This window comes from Hyperoodon ampullatus, assembly GCF_949752795.1.
Source record: "Hyperoodon ampullatus genome assembly, chromosome: 2".
NCBI classification, from domain to species: Eukaryota; Metazoa; Chordata; class Mammalia; order Artiodactyla; family Ziphiidae; genus Hyperoodon; species Hyperoodon ampullatus.
In genome coordinates, this window is record NC_136915.1 from 17,945,973 (window position 1) to 17,964,973 (window position 19,001).

The following is a 19,001-nucleotide window of genomic DNA, read 5'->3' on the forward strand; positions in this document are numbered from 1 at the left end:
AGCTCTTAGAAGACTCTTCCTTGAATGCAGCCTCCTTTTATTGAATCACCCTCCCCTTTTATTGACGAGTCTCCCCTGTCAGACTAGAAGCTCCTGCAATCCATGCTAGGTGTTTAAACCTAACACAAGGCTGGGCATAGAGCTGGCACTCCATAACTGTTTGCTGTATGAATGAATGAACGGTCCCATTTTGCATCTGGGGAAAATTATGCTCAGAGAAGTTAAATGACTTGCCCTGGATCCCACTGACAGGGCAAGGAGTACAGGAATCCTGTGACTCCTAGTCTATGCTCACTTGCTCAATGGACGTTTACAAGGCCTCTGGATCTTAGCTCAGCAGCAGGTGATCTGATGTGGGCAGACCACTGCAGGAGTGACCCCAGGTCCACACGGGAGGACAGGCGAGGCCTCAGGAAGGTCTAATGGAGCAGGCGGTCTTCTTCATCTGCTCCCCTGGCCCAGGGTCTGGCACTCGTCGGCAGGTAGTCAGTGAAGGACGACATGAGACTGGTAAGATGGTGGGCTTTACCTGGTAGCTACCACCAAGTCTTGAGGACAAGCTAACAGTTTTCTCCAAGAATTCAACGTCCCCTTCCTCTGAATTGGCAAGTGGCCAAAAAACAAGAAGCCCATTTTGTGGGTAGGAAAAGCGAGGTCCAGGGAAGACGGTCAGTAGCTGGCTGGCAACCAAGTGGAGGCCCAGGCCTTGACTTCTTGCCTCCTGGTTTGACCAGTTACAGGGCAGGGGACTGGAATGCTTGTCACCTCAGCTATCTTGGTGACTTCCTCTCATTCTTTTCCAGTGTTAATGACTCCAGCTGCAGGCTACAGCCTTCCTGCTCACGTGCTTGACAACAATGCGAATCTAGGGAAGATGGGGACAACTTCTGGACCCCTGCCCTGGATGCCTTCCTCCTCCACCAGCCAAATCCTCCTTGCTCTTGAAGGCCCACTTCCTCCAGAAAGTCTTTCCAGAGAATTCATGCCCAACTGACCTTTTCCTTCCCTGACAATCTGCTATTGTCTAGACTGGAGTTGTGCTGGGTAACTATGGTCCATGAGCCCTACCTCTCCAACAAGACCCAGAGGTTCTAATTTCTTACAGGAGGATTGACAGAGCTGGATTCAGCTCCCACCTTCCTCTGCACCTGGCTGTGTGAGCTTGGGCAAGTCACCTCTCTCCTCTGAGCTTTCTCTCATCTGGGAAATGGAGGCATAATCCCAATTACGTAGGAAAGTTGAAAATGCAGACAAAACACTGGCACAATGTCTGGCACACAGCAGGTCCTCAGGCAATGAATGAGTGAATAAATGAATGGATGGATGAAGACTTGATTCCTCTGCTGCACAAAGATGTTCAAATGACACAGTTTGGGGGACTTCCCTGGTGGTGCAGTGGTTAAGAATCTTCCTGCCAATGTAGGGGACATGGCTTCGAGCCCTGGTCCGGGAAGATCCCACATGCCGCAGAGCAACTAAGCCCGTGAGCCACAACTACTGAGCCTGCGCTCTAGGGCCCGCGTGCCGCAACAACTGAGCCCGCATGCTGCAACTACTGAAGCCCGCGTGCCTAGAGCCCATGCTCCACAACGAGAAGACACTGCCACGAGAAGCCCATGCACCACAACGAAGAGTAGCCCCCGCTCGCCGCAACTAGAGAAACCCCCACCCCGTGCAGCAACGAAGACCCAACACAGCCAAAACAAACAAACAAAACAAACAAACAAAAAACAAATTACACAGTTTGGGACTTGTATATAGATTCTGCTCCCAGCTGTGCCACTATTGAGGTGAGCACAGGGCTGCCTCAGAGCAGGCCCCACTCAGCAAAAATCCATTGAACTCCAAACAAGGCAAAACCTACAGGCCCCAAAGGGAGATTGGGACCTGACTGAGAAGGATCCAGGTTTCCAAGGGTCTCGATCTCAGGGAAAGCCAAATCCACCTCCCTGGGGAATGTTATCACTAAACGGAGCTGGATGCCAAGGGGCAAAAGGCACCCAAGTCTGAGAAGTAGGAGCTGGATAAGCCCACATGGCAGATACGCAGCTTGCTGTACCCTCCGCCAAGGCTGGCCCAGTCCACCTCCTCCAGGCAGCCTGTCGTGACTATGCCAGTCCTCCCGGATCGTCCTCTCTCTCCCTGCAACAGGCCAGACCCACTCAGGAGGGGATGACAAGTCTGGAGTCAGACAACCTGGGCTCTATTCCCAGCTGTGCCAGGTACTGAACGGATGACTTGGGCCAGCCATGCCCCCCACCTCGGTGCCTCATTTTCCCCAGATGCACAATGGAGATAATAATGCCAACAGCAAAAGACCACTGTGAGGATTATATGTGATAATGCCGGGAGAGAGCCCTGCGTGGGGCTTGGCTAAGAGAGGGTGGCAACCTGGATGACTGAGGTCACTGGGGAGGAGACCCTGGAAGTCCCAGGGCACAGAGACTGGTCTGTCCTCAGGAAACTCCTAGGTCTCTGTTCCTCTGGCCAAAGGGTCACAGGAAGGCAAATGGCAGGAGGGGGAGAAGAGCTGTTAAGTGATAGAGGCCAGCGGGGCTAGGATTTCTGAGGCCAGAATTTCAGAGCATCCAGTCCAGGGAGAGATGCAAGAAGAGGCATGATCCCAGTTCCCAAGTATTTGAAAACTGGGAACGCCAAACAAGGAGAGGGATGAGTCAGCTGGGGTGAGGAGGGGAGGCCAGGACCAGAAGGAGGGGGGGCAGAGCTGGCTCTTTGGGGGTGAGTTTGGGGAGGCGGGGGAGACAGAGGTGGAGGCAGGCACCTGGAGGTGGGCTGGGAAGGGGCCAGAGGCAGCTGGGAATTCCCAGCCCCACCCCAGGAGAAGCATCTGTGGGGTCACTTCAGGCCACCTCTAAAGTCCTTCCCCTGCCAGCCCCGGGCTGCCTCCCCATCCCCACAGCCTGGGATTGGGGAAAAGATGCCAAATGTTAAAAAATGAAACACCTGGACATGACCCATCCTACTGGGGAAGGGGCATGTCTCTACCGAGCAGCCCAAGGAAAAAGCCCAGGGTGCAGGGAGCGGTTACCAAGCACGAGTGCGTCTCTTTCCTTTTAGCCCTGCTATTTCTCTAAGAGCCCATGGGAGCCAGATTTAAAGCTGTGCAACTCCAGCTTCCCTGGCAATGGACCTGCTACAGGTTTGCCCAGGGCTCCCCGGGTAAGGTCCTGTCTCCTCCAGTGGGCCTGAGGGAGGGTGGGGCTGGGATGGAGTCCCAGGAATCCCCCCTCCACCGTTCCCCTTAAGATGCATGAACATCCTTTCTGTACCCATGGGAGCCACTTGGCCACACCCTCTGTTGCTCAGAGCCCACCAACTGCACACATCTGGGAAGGGGACAATGCGTCCACAGGCTCCAGCCTTTCCCAGGCCACACCCTGGAGTGTGGCCCCACTCCTTCTCCCCCTACAGGAAGGAGCAATCAGGGTGGAAGGGTGGACTTTTTCTTGCAGCTGCAGCCTCAGTGGGGGAAGGGGAGCCACTGACAGATCAGATGCAGTTACATCCGGGGCTCACAGACTGAGAAAGAGAGGCAGAGGGAGCAGGGAGGATCCCTTAACTCGGTCATTCATTCAACAAGCTCAGAGCAGGGCCTGGGTCAGTAGGTGGCAGCAACTGCGATCAGGAGAAAGTGTGTCATGCTGGGCACTGGGAACCCCGAGTCAAATACCACTCTGGCTGTGCCCTCAGCAGGAACCAGACTAATAGAGCAGCCACTGACTGTCAGTCTCACATCCCAGGTACTGCGTGAGGTGCATCCACCTGGTCTCATATTCACCCGGGAACCGGGCATCATGATCCCCATTTATGTACTGAGGCTCAGAGCAATGACGCAACTTGCCCAAGGTCACACAGCCAGTTGGGGCTGAGCCAAGGCATGACCCTCTGAGCCCACACCTTTCCCTTGTCCTCAGCGCTCCAAGTCCAGTCGGGGCACAGAAAAGTGGAACATGGCACGGTGGGCACCCTGGCTTGTCTCACATGCTCCAGATCCCAGCAGAGAACAGTGGCTGGGAAGAAGAGCTCCCCTGCGTCCAGCCTCAGCAAGGAGCCTGGGCCTTCTTGGCCAGCTGGCTTCTTCAAGGCCATTAATTTTTTTAAATTAATTAATTTATTTTTGGCTGCATTGGGTCTTTGTTACTGTGCGCGGGCTTCCTCTAGTTGCAGCGAGCAGGGGCTACTCTTCGTTGCGGTGGGCATGCTTCTCACTGCAGTGGTTTCTCTTTGTTGCGGAGCACGGGCTCTAGGCGCGCGGCCTTCGGTAGTTGTGGCATGAGAGCTCAGTAGTTGTGGCGCAGGGGCTTAGCTACTCCACGGCATGTGGGATCTTCCTGGACCAGGGATCGAACCCGTGTCCCCTGCATTGGCAGGCAGACTCTTAAACACTGAGCCACCAGGGAAGTCCTTCAAGGCCATTAATTTATTCACTCAATAAGTGTTCACCTACTATTGCCCAGCAGCCTAGCACCGGGCAAACTGTAACAAACAAAACTGAATGCCCGCCCTCTAGATGGGGAAGACAGTGAATTTCAATAAAACACATAAATATACAAGCTGTGAGCTTAGGCTGGGGGGTTCCCAAGGGATCGGTGTCCGCAGCTGCACAAATGTATTCTCAGCAAGAACCCCCTCCAGGCCAATGCAGAGGCTCCAACTTGGGGTGGGGGGTGTGGGGCTGCCCTAGCTGACAGTCAGTCCAATACTGTCCCCTCCCCCATGCCATCCCCTCCATCACCTGCCATTCTCCACCCTCCTCCCAAGTCTGCTCCTCTGGAGCTCTCCTACCTCAGTTAGTGGCAGCCCCACCTTTCCGATGCCCAAGCCAAAGCTTATATGGAGACGTCCCTGACGCCTCCCTTTCTGTCCCCTCACCCCCATAACCAGTCCGTCAGCAAATCCTGCTGGTCCTACTTTCAAAATATACTCAGGATTCAACCTTTTCTTCGTGCCTCCACTGCCCTGGTACGAGCTCCCATAGCCTCGGGGTTGGGTCACGGCCTCCTTGCTTTTGACCTTGATGTCCCACGTTGCCTTCTCCACACAACAACTAGAGTGATCTCTCATCTCACTCAGAAGCAAATCCAAAGTCTTTCCTGTGGCTGAGGCTCTGCCCCACCTTCCCTTGCCAAGCCCCTGGCCGCATCCACCAACCCTCACCCATGCTGCTGCAGCCACGTGGGCCCCCCTGCTTTGCGCAGACGCACCAAGCACACCTCTGGGCCTTTGTGTCAGCTGTTACCCCTGCCTGGAGAGCCCTTTCCCTAGATACCTGTAGGGCTCACACCCTCACCTCCTTCAGATCCCTCTCTATCCTCTTCCCTGCTTTATTTTCTCTTCCAAACACTTATCGCCACCTGCCATATTATATTTATTGTGTGTCTCCCTGCACCTGCTATAATGCAAGTTACCTGAGGGAAGGGAATTGGACTTTTATGTTCTCTGCCGCAACCTCGGCACCTAGAACAGGGTCAGGTACTTAGAAGATGCTCAATAAATATCTGTGAAATGAATTTTGAGTCTAACACTTCGGGGACTTTAGTTTACAGAATATTTAATTGCATACACCATTGTCCACTCATTCATTCAACACAGACTGCAAGCCTCTGTGTGCCAGACACCACCCTGAAATCCAGAGCAACAGAGAAACAGGGCACCCTCCTCTGTGGCTCAGGGACAGGGCTCTGGTAGGCAGCCGGGAGCTGGTCCTCAGGACATCTCACAGATGTCACGAGTACCCCCTACCCTGGGATGCTCTGAGGTCCCTGCAGCCCTGGCACACATGGGCATCAAGGAAAGGAGGGGAGGGTGGGTTCTGGGGGCGGCTGACACTTGAAGGCCCCGCATTCCCAGGCCTCAAAGAGCTGCCTTGTTCCCAGGACTTGCAGGACGGTGCCCCTGGCCCAGCCATCCCAGCAGCCACGAGCCACTCCCTTCTCACGGCCGCTATTGACATGCACCCGACGCCACCAGGCTGGGCAGTGAAGCTGGCGGCTCCCCGCGAAGCGAGTTCCACACATTCTTCTGGGTTTCAGTCAGCCAGCTCTGGGCGCTGGGGCAGCCAGCAGGCCCCGGCCAGGCCCTGGAAGCAGGAGGGGGCAGCAGGGCCAAAGAGGCCAAGGCCGGAGCTCGGGCAACATTCCAGCAGGGCCAGGACCCTCAGCCTACCCTCCTGCTTCCTGGCGGGAGAGAGATGAGGGGAAGGCCGGCGTGGGCCCTGGGAGGAAGGGCAGGGGGCTCCGCAGATCCTTGGGAAGCTGCGGGGAGTTGGCGGGGGGACGCGGCCACGTTCTGCCCCTCCTCCTCCAGCCTGAACCCTCACAGCTGGGAGTGGACTGGGGCAGGGGGCAACAGGCCAGGGCTGGGAGCCCTTCCCGCATGTCCCGAGTGGTCTGAGGGTCCAGAACCCACACGTCTGGCCTCCGAGTGGCTTCTGAATCATCGTTCCAGATCTTTCCACATCCTGGGCGGCCCCCTCACCCTCCCTCCTGAGACTCGCCCCAAGGCCAGGCAGCCCTGAAGCCTCTGCAGACTCACCCTAAACCTTCAGCCCCCAGGGAACAGCCAGGGGAATCCAGTGAGGACTCCGGGCCGGGCGGCCAGCCATTCTCCCCTTCACTTCCCACACAGGGTAGGGCCCGGCCTGGCGCACTGAGGCCTTAAGGCCCCTGGATTAATTCAACTGTCTCTAGGGTCTCAGGGAATATTGGTGAGGAAATTAATTAACAAACCTACAAACGAACAGGCAATCCCACAAATGACTGCCCTAGAGTTAAGTCTTTCTAGGCTCCCGCCAGGGCAGGTGTCCCCAGGAGGCCCCATGGACACTAGGGCACACCCATCCTGAGTGCCTCTGTCCCCAAAGCCAGACCCCAATCCTCCTTGTCCGAGGAAGCCCTTGCACCACCTAGGACCTGAGTCCTTTTATCAACATCAGTGGTGACAGTTTTATCAACACCCACCGCCTGCCGGCTACGAGCGAGCGGGATGCCGGTAGGGTGCTGAGGAGCTTCGTGTGGCTTCAAAGCCTGGCTCGTGGGGCCTCCAAGCAAAGTGCATGTGAGTTGTTGGGCAAGTTATACGATCCCTCTGTGCCTCAGTCTCCTCTGCTTAGAAAATGGGGACTGTACTCGTAGCTATAGCTTAATTCATTCAACAGACATATTTACTGAGCGCTTACTACCTGCCAGGTGTTAAGGAGACAGCAGCAGTGAACAAAAGCACATAAGGTCCTGCTCGCATGAAGCTTAAACGGGGGGGTGGGGTGGTGATAAACAAGTAAATAAATACACATCAGATAGTGACAAGAAGAAAACAGAGCCGTGTAAGGGGACAGCGAACATCGGGCAGAGTAGTCAGGGACTTGAGGGAAGTGAGGCAGAGGGTCACGCAGATATTTGGGGGACAAGCATTCTAGGCAAAGGGAACAGCAGATGCAAGGCCCTAAGGTGGGAGCGTGTCTGGCACGGTCCAGAAACAGAGGCCGGCGTGTCTGGAGTGCGCAAGCAGGGGTAAGTGGGCAGGAGGAGAGAGTTGAGAGGGAGGGAGGAGGCCAGATCTGTAGGGCCTTGGGGGCTAAATTAAGTCAGGGGCTGCGGTCTGACGTGAGCAACATGGGGAGGGCAGGGAGGCTGTGAGCGAGGGAACAACGTGTGAGGATCTGTTGAGAAACTTCATGCGTGGCAGACAGTGGGCACTGGATTAATGTGAACTATCCATATTATTTTGTCAGCATCTGGCAGTACCCCAAGACTGCCCTCCCCACTACTGCAAGCCCTAAACCCAGTCACCTTCTGCCACCTTCCTTCCACCCATCTCCCGGGCTGGGCCTCAGGCCCGCAGATCCCAACTTGCCTGCACTCAGCCTGAGAACAGGCCCGGGCCGAGCCGGTGGGGGTCCTGGACTCCCTGGACACAAGGAACTCGGCTGGGGCGTGGCGCGGGGTGGGGGGGCGTCCATCTCTACCCCCGCCAGCCTCTGCCTCCCTCTGTGGACAGACCTGCACCCTCCCTCTGGAAATCTCCAGCGCACACTCACAACCCCCTCCGGGCGGCAGATCTGGAGCAAGGGGGAAAGACAGCGCGGCCAGTTATGTCAAGGGGAGGGCTGAGGCAACACTGCCCCTGAGGGAAGGGGAGGCTCCTCCATTTCCCGCCTGGCCACAGCCTCCCCAGCAAGAAAACCCAGGGGAGGCAGGAAACAGGTATCTCAGTGACATCCCCCCTCAGCGCTGGAAAACACCACTATCATCCTCAAGAACCCGTCTCTTGGTGGCGCCGGCTCCAAGAAAGGAAGGGCTAAGGCCCCAGCAGGCCAAGACAGGCCCTGAGTCACCCAGGCCTGGCCCCCTCCCCCAGCAAGCCTTCCCACCTCCTCTGAACTGAAATTACTCCCACACTTAATCACAGACCACTATTCCCTCTGTCTCCTGCCCCCAGTGAGGTCTTGAGCTCCCTAAGGACCACCTTACCCTCCCCTTGTGTCCTACCCTCACCCACTCACTACAGGCTTGCAGACATGAACTGAAAGGCAGGAGAGATAAGGGGCAGCAGATGAGGAGGAGCCCAAGGCTGGCTAGGGCACAGGGCTAGAAGCCTGCTGGCGTTTACAACTTACAACAAACTTCTCACCCCCATTTTACAGATGTGGAAACTGAGGCTCAGAGAGAGGAACTTGTCCCAGATCACACAGCTAGGAAGTGGCAGAGCTGGGATTCGAACATGGGTCTGTAAGACTCCAGAGGCCAAGCTCTTTCCAGCCCTTCTACCCTCAGCCTAGGGTGGGACCATGAAGACCTCGGTGTGGTTGCTGAGGAGACTGTAATCCCACAGGATCAGAGCTGCCTGTTGACCCATCTCAGTTCTGGGAAAGTGCAGCCAGGGCCTGTTTCTGTTCACCCATAAGCCCCCAGTGCTGGATGCACTGGTGCACAGTAGGTGCTCAGCAAGTATCTACTGAATGAATGAACCCTGAACTCCTGCTCACTGTCATGGAATGCTGCCTAAAGATGTGGTGAACGAACAAGTGAATGAGGATTGGCTGCAATCTGGGAATTCCTCCCATACACAGCAAACATCTCCTTCCCCCCTCCCCACTCCTGCCACGGTAGAACCCCTGACTAGGGGGCAGAGCTGGGGTAGGGTCAGAAAAGGAACATTTCATGTGCTAGGTTGGTGTCTACTTTTTGGAAAAGTGAAGATCAGTGTTGGGAGGTGCAAGTTCAGGTCAAGACTGGGGAGCAACTGGATGGATGGGCCCTGCTGGATGTGTTGCAATGAGAGGCTGACAGAGGATTAAGGAAGCTGCCCTGATGGGGATGGGGGAGGAGAGGTGCTGGGTGGGTGGGGCAGGAGAGGTGAGGGGTCAGGTCTGGGGTGGGGGTTAACGAGTGACTCAGGAGGGCAGAGGTGAGAGGGAGCCTGCAAGGCGAGGACAGGGAGTCAGTCACTGGGCAAACACTGGCCAGCTTAGATGAGACCCTCTCTTAGCTCTGAGAACAGGGGACAGGGATGGCCCAGCACCACCTGAAAGAGGGTGGATTGGCTCTGTGGTTCGCCACGCAGGCCCAGATCCCCAGATGTGCCCCATCCACATCTGCCACCAGCTCCCTGCCCACTGACCCCGCCCTGCCCTTCTCAGGTTCACTGGGTCCTCAGAGCCCCTCCGGGCCAAGTGTCCTCTTTCTCTCAGCATGGACCCATCCAAGCTCAGAGTAGGAGGCTGGACTGTAGGGGCAGGCCTCCCCTGCACCTTGAAGTCCTGGGGAGGAGAACGCTGGGGAAACAGAGCCACTCACTGTCCACCACAAACTGGCTCAGCAACAGGCACTTTTTGCACGTACTCCACCCAGTCCTGCACTTTGAGGCCGTGTATTCTGAGTTCCCCTTGGGCATGTGGGCTGGTCTCAGAGAGGTTAACAACTTGCTGGAGGTCACACAGTTGCTCAGTGAAGAGCAGAGATTGATTCAATTCCTGGGCTGTGGGACTCCAGGGCCCGTGGGTGTTCCACACAAGAATCAGTTGTGTCCAGAACGGTTCTTTACTTGTGCCTGCCTGGTGACCAGCTCCCCAAGGGGAGAGACGTCGTGGTAAAGTTCCAGTGAGGATGGATATGGTCCCCATCACCACTGAGTGCCCCTGTTCCAAGCTGGCAAAGAAAGGCGTGTCCTCGCCCTGCCGAGTTCCCACCCTGCTCGAAGTTTCTCAGCCTGGCCCCCAGGAATGGCAGGCCGGGCCATGCCTAGCGCGAGTCTGAGACTCAGCAACGTGGCCGGGCGACCCACGGGCTCCCACGAAGGCCGGCCCCGCCCCCGGTCCGTCGCGGGGTCCCCTGGGTGCCCTTCGGGAGAGCCCCACGGAGGAGGGTGGCTCCGGCCTGTGCCGGCCCGGGGTCCCTGGCGGGCGCCGCCGTCCCGGGCCAGAGTCCCAGCCGCGCAGCCTCGGCGCCCCAGCCAAGGTGGCGGGGGCGGCGAGCGGGGCCCCGGGCGCCTCCCGCCTCTCCGCCCCGCACACTCACCCCGAGCAGCCGCCCGTGCAGCACCAGCGCCAGCAGCAGCGCGCCCACCGCCTGCCGCCCCATGGCCCGGCCCGCTCCGTTCACTCGCTCGCTCGGCGCCCGCCCGCTCGCCAGGCTGCCGAGTCCTCGGAACAGGGCGGCCCACTCCAGCCACCCCCACCCTTCCCGCGGCCGCCCCGCCCCCGGGGCAAGGCCCCGCCCCCGGGTCTCCCCGCCCCGGGCACCAGGCCCCGCCCCCTGGACCGCCCCGGGACTGAGGGCTGCGCTCTCCCCGGCCCGCTGCGCAGCCAACTGAGCCTTTGTCTGGGCCCCCAGCCCCATCCAGGCGGGCCGCGGCCCAACCCGGCTCCCCGCCAAACCCGGCCTGGAGTCTGGGATGGGACGGGGGCTGGGGCCCTGCGCGTTGGACCACCCTCCCTCCACGTGCACGCCTCTCCCGCACCTCCCCACCGACCCCCGGACTCCTAAATCCATCTGCTCTCACACCCTTTCACACTCCGCAGACGTGACTGCACGCGGGCCGCTCTCCAGGACCCTCCAGAATAGCACGCGCTCACACGGGCGCGTTTGGTACACGCGCTCACTACAACTTTGGCTCACAAGATTACCTGCACACTTATAACTTTCACACGCTAACGTGCTCATCCACTGCCCGTGAACGCTTGCACACGCTCACTCCCTTCACCCAACTTTCATATACTAACAGTCCTCCCCGACTCAAAAGATCACTCTATCCCTTGAAAACCCTCACCTCTACAGGTGCCGCAGTGGACACAGCTTATACACACACACTCAGCTGACCACATTCATAGTCACATTTTCACACACATATGTGAGTCCCAGGACAGGAAGCGGAAGGACGTTTTCATGCTCAGATTCCCCACAGGGTCTCACAGCTCACACAGAGGCCAACATAATTTCTTTTTTTTTTTTTCTTTTTTTTGCGGTACGCGGGCCTCTCACTGTTGTGGCCTCTCCCGTTGCGGAGCACAGGCTCCGGTCGCGCAGGCTCAGCAGCCATGGCTCACGGGCCTAGCCGCTCTGTGGCATGTGGGATCTTCCCGGACCGGGGCATGAACCCGTGTCCCATGCATCGGCAGGCGGACTCTCAACCACTGCACCACCAGGGAAGTCCCAACATAATTTCTTACACGCACAGCACCTGCATTTTTTTTTACATTTTCTCAGTACCTCACAGTGGGCACTCAATACGAACCTGAATTACCCCTGATACACGCCATTCTCCGCATAAATCACTCACAGGCCAACTTTGATTCACATAAATCACAGCCCCACTGCCAGAGATGCACCATCTCACACACCCAGGCCCAGACACAAACAGACACTGCCAAAGCCCATCACAGATGCTTGGGAGGTAAATCACAGTCCCTGATGACACAGACCCACAGACAACACACACAGCCAAGCCACCAGGCCTCCCCAGGCCATGGTCTCCTTGCTGCCTGAGAATTTCTAGGGCAGCCCAGGCTGATGGGTGGAGAGAAAACTGGGGTGTGTAAGTGTGTGTGTGTCACTTAAAGGAAAACCTTTTGAGTCACGATGGAGGAGAATAAAAACTGAAGTTTCCATTGTTTCCTGTGAGAGTTGCTAGGTTCCAGAGACTCACAACTGGGGTCTGCAGCCAGGAGTGAGGTGAGCTGTGGACAGAAGGAAATGCCCAGCTCACTGGGCGGCACCAGGCCTGGCTCCGGAAGGCATGTTCCCTGTGATAAGGGCCGGCCTGCAGTCTCCCAAGCACTCTGAAGCCTCCCATCTGGGAGATGAGAAAACACTGGCATCCTGACTGGCACCTGGGGGATTAAGAAAATACTGGCATCCTGACTCCCATCCCAGATAAATACCCCATCTCCAAAAGCTGGGGTCTTCTCCACCCTGTGGGGTGTATCTAGGGGACCAGCTCAGAGCTGTAAGGGGCAGAAACTACATTCACAGTGGTTTGGCCAACTCCCCGGCCCCAACCCAGATGCCAGACACAGCACTGAATAAGGTCTGTTTCTGCTCCAGACAGGGAGGTAGGGCGGACAGAGGAGGGATGCCTGATCTTGGCCCTTGGTGAACCCCTAACCTGATGGAGGGAAAGGGGAGGATATAATCCCTGTCCTCGTGGTGTTCTCAGTCTGCTGGAGAATCCTGCCTCCATCACCTTGCTGTGCAATCTTGAACAGATTTTTCAATCTTTCCACGACTCCATTTCATCATTTACACAAGGAGAATAATGTTCAGACCTCTGTCACAGTGTTGTTATGAGGATTAAAATGAATTCGTATATTTACTTTTTAAAAAGAACAGTTTGGGGCACGTGGTAAGCCCTAAATAAGCGGTAGCCATTTCTTTCTCTCTTTTTTTTGTGGCAGGGCAGGGGTGGTGCGCGCTGCGGCATGCAAGATCTTAGTTCCCCGCCCAGGGATGGAACCCATACCCCCTGCATTGGGAGTGCAGAGTCTTAACCACTGGACCGCCACGGAAGTCCCAGCAATTTCTCTTATTAACTGTTTCTGGGTGAGCTCCCAATCTAGAGAGGGAGACACAACTCTTCCCTCAGGGGACTCCAGTCTGATGGAGGAGCAGTCCCTGCACCCAGTGTCGCTCTCAGTCTGAAGGCCAGATGCAGCCCCCAACCCCAATGACCTCTAGTCTGATGGGGGAGTACAGCCTTGCACTCATCAAACTTCCCTGTCTGATGAGGAAAACTACAAAACTCCACTGACTTCAGAGTTGACAGGTGGCCAGCCTTGGTGGCAGGATTTTTCCAAGGCCTTGCCTGCCCGTGGAGGGTCAGCATCCTTTACAAATTGCATTTTGTGAGCTGCCTCAATGTTCCCTACCTCGGGCCCTTTAAGTCCCAGAGCCTTGGCTTCTTGGATGATTTGCTCATAAGCAAAGGAAAAGGAGAACAAGCAACTCTTTGTAGATGTTTGGTCAAGACTAAATCTGAGCTATAAGTCTTGCTTCCTAAAAGAGGTTGAGGAAAGAGATGGTAAAGCTTACTGGACTGGAAGGAACTGGGCTGACGTGGAGGGCAGGAAATATGGCCTGTCGAGAAAGTTCCAGAGTAACTCCACCTACCCTGAGGATTGGTCATCCCCTTATTTATTCTGCATCCTCTCCTTCCCACTAAGGGATTTGGCTGGCTCTGTTTCATTTTGCTGTCCTCGATATCTTTAGTAAATGTTCTCAGGTTGCTTTGTCTAGGGCCTGGCTATCTCCTCATATGGCTTAGAAGGGGAGCAGAGGCAAGGCCTTCCAGGCTCTTGCTGAGCCCAGGAGGCACCTATCATCGCACTGTATGTACTCATAGCTCTGGGTGCTGGTCACACTCTTTGGGAGAGAAACAACTCAAGCCTCACACAAGGTTCCTTAGATAAGGGGAGACTACCAGAGTTTGGATAGGCAAGAGCAGCCAAACAATTTGGCTTCCGAGAAACAGGAGTCTGATCTAGTCTGATGGGGGAGTATAGACTTTGTGGGTCACCTGTCTGCCAGTTTGTGGGTCACCTGTCTGCCACTACAAAATCGACAAGACTCAACTTCTACTGGCTTCCACTCCTACTCCAAACCTTTTCTTTGCCTTGGAGCTTCTCACTCATCTCATATTCCTTTATTCATTCAGGGCTGCAGTGGATGGTTGGGCAGGTTGTTCACTGAACAAGGGTATGCAGCCAAAGGGATCCTGTTGTGGTGTTACATCTGCCCAGAGGGGGTAACTTTTGTAATATGAGCAAAGGTTAGCTGTGGCCCTGCATTCATTCAACAATGAAAGTAAACATCTATTATGCACAAGGGATGCAATGCCTGTGTGGGAAAACACATGCCGGCAGGGCAAGGATATGTACTTGGGTGAGAATATGGAACAGGAAATTGGTGTGAAAGGGAGTGGGATGGAGGAGAGGGAACCAGGAGATGATGTGGAGAAGAGGAAGAAGAGGAGGGAGGACACAGTTCTAAGCAGGCAGAGAAAATTCATGGAGAGGGAGGGGAAGCATTCAAGGCAGGGAGGTGCAATCCTGGCCAACTCTCCAGCCACACGCCTCCCCCACCCTGGTCTTTGCACATGCGGTTCCTTCTCCTTAAGGGCTATTCTCACCCAACACCCACCCCACTTCACTCTACTGCTCTTTTTTAGGATTCAGCTCAAACCTCATGTCACCATAGAAGCCTCCCTGACCTCCCAGGTTATATCATGTCCCTCACTATGCTTTCCCACAACCTCCTTCCCCCATGTTTCTCCCTCTTAACATTTTTGACAATTGCAATAATTTGGAAGACCATTTAATATGAAGAGGCATAATGAAGGCAGAGAGCATGACTACCTGCTTTCTGACTTGTTCCCAGCTGTATCCCCTGTGAAGGGCACAGTGCCTGGCAAAGTTGGCATCTGAATTATTTTACCTGAATGAAAGAACAAGTTGGTTCAAGCAAAGCATAGCATAAATGTCCCCTGCATAGCATAAATGTCCCCTTTCTGGTTTGTACTTGGGGCAAAGATAAACTCTCCTCACAGTCTGACCAACATTGAATCTCACTTGATCACAGTCCTGGGCAGTAGGCAAGTGAGTGTATTTTATTACCACCCTTTTCAGACAAGGAAACTGAGGCCCAGGGAATGAAGTGGCTTGCCTACATCACACAGTCAGTGCCAGGAGCCATGATGGAGCCAGGATTCACGTCCATGTCTGTCTGACTCTAGAACCCACATTCTCAACCCCTCCTCGTATTTCCCCAACACCCCTCGTCATTATCAAGTGCTTTCTTGCTGAGCTTCCACCTTGGGGCCTCACGGATCACCTGCCCTCTGAGATGCTCCTTGGAAAGGGGGTTCCCTGGTCAAGAAGTTTGGGAACTCTGTACTCTTTCCCACACTTTGGCCATCTCGAGGGACACCAGCACAGGAAAGTTTCTGAGCAGGCCTCCAGTAAAGTCGCCTGTCCAACTCTGCTTAACCCAGCATTCCTCAACATATTCAAGAATGGAACCCGCTTGTTTTTTGGAAAAACCTTTTAACATCTCACAAGACTGGTGTTTCTCCTAACACACTTGGCAAATACTGCCCCTGACTCCTGAGCTGACCATAAATGGTCTCTGTAATTGGAATTTGTCATTCGAGTCCCTCACACCACCACCACTCCCCTCCATCCAGGCTGGAGTTCTCATGGCCTCCATACAGCCCCTCACATTCCTGCCCACACACCCCTGCTTCAGCTCTAGAAGACGTCTGCGTGGGGGCCGTAGTTGGAGCTCCATAAATGCTCAGTTTCCTTCCTTTGTCACTGCACACATGGGCATTTTACCTCCTGTGATCAGCACATGCTGACGATTTCCTGTCTTATTTTTCTCACTTAACATTTTCATAAACACAGTTCTATGTGTCAGTCAAGACCAGGGCTACTTAAAAATGGCTCTGTGGACCAGTGCCAGTCCCCACACTGTGTATTACCAGTCCGAGATGAGATAAGAAGTTTGCTCAGAGCGTAAATCAACTGTGTCATAAGCACTCTGTTTAGCTCAGCTGACACTATTTTTTTCTTGGAATACTTAGTCCGTTTTGGAAGCAGCTCATGGATTTACATTCTGGTACGAGCTCTTCATTGCAGTTGGTAATCGTTAGCAATTTGTGGGCCAGCGACTCTGAATAGCAGTCGTGTTGACTTTGCACGTAATATTTCTTTTAAAAATTATTTATTTATTTATTTGGTTGTGCTGGGTCTTAGTTGCGGCAGGCAGGTTCCTCAGTTATGGCGTGAGAACTCTTAGTTGCGGCATGCATGTGGGATCTAGTTCCTTGACCAAGGATCGAACCCGGGGCCCCTGCATTGGGAGCGTGGAGTCTTATCCACTGCGCCACCAGGGAAGTCCCGATATGTCTAATAATTATTTGGCGTCAGGTCTCATCACCACACCGTTATTCATTAACCCTATCCTGTCTTTGGGTATTTGGGCTGCCTCCAGGTCTCTGTGATTCATAAAGCATTGCTCTGAGCTGATATGTATGCATCTGTGGGTTTATTTTTGTAGTTCCCTCAGTTTTTCAGGACCACAAACCTGAGGCCAGAGAGGTGGGGTGGCTTCCGCAGGGTCACGAGTGACAGAGGCAGGCCACACACTCAGACCTCCTGACCCCCAGCCCCTTGTTCCTTCCTCCAGCCTGCACTGCCCTTCCTACTGGGCAGACTTTCCGCCCCTTTCATACTTTTCTTTGCTAGGCTATAAGCCTTCTGCAGTGTTCCCACATGTTGTCTTTTGGAGCTTGAGGGAAATCCTTTTGGAATGTCCTGTGCCTTCTCCCTCGAGTTCCCGGCTTTGTTCAATTGTTCATGAGAAATTCCTGCCCTGTTGGGAGGGGCTCAGGAGGCTGTTAACAGAGTTTGCCAAAAATGGTGGTACCAACCCGGGCAGAGCACGCATCTGAGGCCCTGCCTCTCTTGAGATTTCTGCTTAAAAGGGGGTTGTGTGGATGCAACTAGTGGGGAGGGTGTCACACACCCCCAGTTTTCTGTTTCCTCTGTAGAGCAAGCAGCACCAGTCATGTGCTGGCAGAAGAGATAAAGTGGGCCTCAGGAATGGGTGTGGGGTGGGCTAAGGCTTAGGAGGTTAGATTCAGAGATGAGGAAAGTTTAGGGTATGGTGAAGGTCAGGCATAGGATGAGTGTGTCTCGGCAACACACACCTTGGTAACACAAAAAGCTGTGTTTATTTCCTAGAATCATAGAATCATGATATCAGATTAACTGTTTGAAAAGGGCCATATCAGATTGTTTTTTTTTAAATAAATTTATTTATTTATTTTTGGCCACGCTGGGTCTTCATTGCTGTGCACGGTCTGTCTCTAGTTGCCGCAAGCAAGGGCTACTCTTTGTTGCAGTGCATGGACTTCTCATTGTGGTGGCTTCTCTTGTTGCAGAGCACAGGCCCTAGGCGTGCGGCTTCAGTAGTTGTGGCTCTTGGGATCTAGAGTGCAGGCTCAGTAGTTGTGGCGCACGGGCTTAGTTGCTCCGCGGCATGTGGGATCTTCCCGGACCAGGGCTCGAACCCATGTCCCCTGCATTGGCAGGCAGATTCTTAACCACTGAGCCACCAGGGAAGTCCCCCAGATTGTTTTAAATATACAAAAGGAGTTCTAATATCATGCACCTATACTCAGTGTTACCAAAGGCCGCAGGGACCAGTGGATTGGGTAATTGAGACCACAGGTGGGCTTTGAGGGAATTTCTCCTTTTGTTTATTATTTCCTGGGAAGAACGGATTTGAGGTTAATGCTGCCCTGATCAGAACACTGGTGTTGGGGGCAGCCCGAACCTCCAGGGTTAAATACCATCCTTGCTTTGTCTAAATTTCTGCATATTTTGGAGGCCAAGGTTTACCCCTCTTTCTCTTGGAATCTGTTCAATAAATACTGAGAAAGAAACTGCACTTTGGATAGAAAGGGCACTGGTTGAGGGGCAGAACCCTGGGGTAGAATTCCAGCTCTGCTATTTACCAGCTGCCTCGGTTTCCCCCTCTGTAAAATGGGTACTAAAACCTAGCCTCGCAAGGAGCAGAGGGCTGTGAGCCTATGTTTTAGGCCTTGGCAGCATGCCTGACACACAGTGTGGGTGCTCAATAACAGTGACATACGTCTGCAGGCGTGAAGGACTTTCCCCAGCCACCCTCAGCAGCAGGGACACGTAAGCTGCTTCTGTACACAAGATGGACAGCACAGCAGCCTCTGGCATTGTTCTGCAGCCGGTGTGCTGCTTCCTGTTTACATGGACCCTGCAGATGCATGGCTTGAACAGTGGACATGGGGGACTTCCTGTGACCTCTGCCTGGCCACACAGAGCAGAGGGCCTTCTCTAACTAAGAACCTTCTCTGGACTTGGGTTGAGTGACCGGTGGGAGAGAATCATGAGTAGTGAGTTTCTACCCTGAGTAAGAGTTAGGGCAGCGCAGGGATCCTGTCCCTTTTGGGTACAATCTAATCCTCAATCTTCAAACTTGAGCACTCGCTATGTACAGAGCTCTGCACTGACATCTAGCATTCACTGAGCAGCTACTATGTGCAAGATGTTGTAATCATGAAGATAATTATTACTACTGAGTGCCTGCTCTGCACACAATACTCTATAATGAAAATGTCAACCTCTTTTTTTTGTTTTTTTTGGCTATGTTGCGGGGTTTGAGGGATCTTAGTTCCCCGACCAGGGATCGAACTCGGGCCCTGGCTGTAAGAGTGCCGAGTCCTAACCACTGGACTACCAGGGAATTCCCTCAAACAGTTTTTTTGGAGAGCCACTGTGTTCTATAACTGTAACCATCTTCATCATAATCATTTGTTCCTGACCGCTCTGTGCCTCAGTTTCCTCATCTATACAATAGGGACAATCCTTTCTTAAAGGATTGATGAGATGATTGAGTTAATACACACAAAGCACTTAAAACAATGCCTGGAGTATATTTAAGAGCTTAATA

At 54.2% G+C, this 19,001-nt stretch overlaps 1 protein-coding gene across 2 annotated transcripts in view; it reads right to left on the bottom strand.

The window, feature by feature from the left end:
- The window catches only part of HSPG2 (heparan sulfate proteoglycan 2), a 101,453-nt gene extending 90,850 nt beyond the window's left edge, over nucleotides 1-10,603 (bottom strand). For both annotated transcript variants that reach the window (XM_079696983.1, XM_079696982.1), the window contains exon 1: nucleotides 10,536-10,603. In XM_079696983.1, the coding sequence (XP_079553109.1) occupies nucleotides 10,536-10,598 (63 nt within the window). In that variant the 5' untranslated portion in view covers nucleotides 10,599-10,603. The remainder of the gene's footprint in view (nucleotides 1-10,535) is intronic.
- Nucleotides 10,604-19,001: the final 8,398 nt, after the last annotated feature.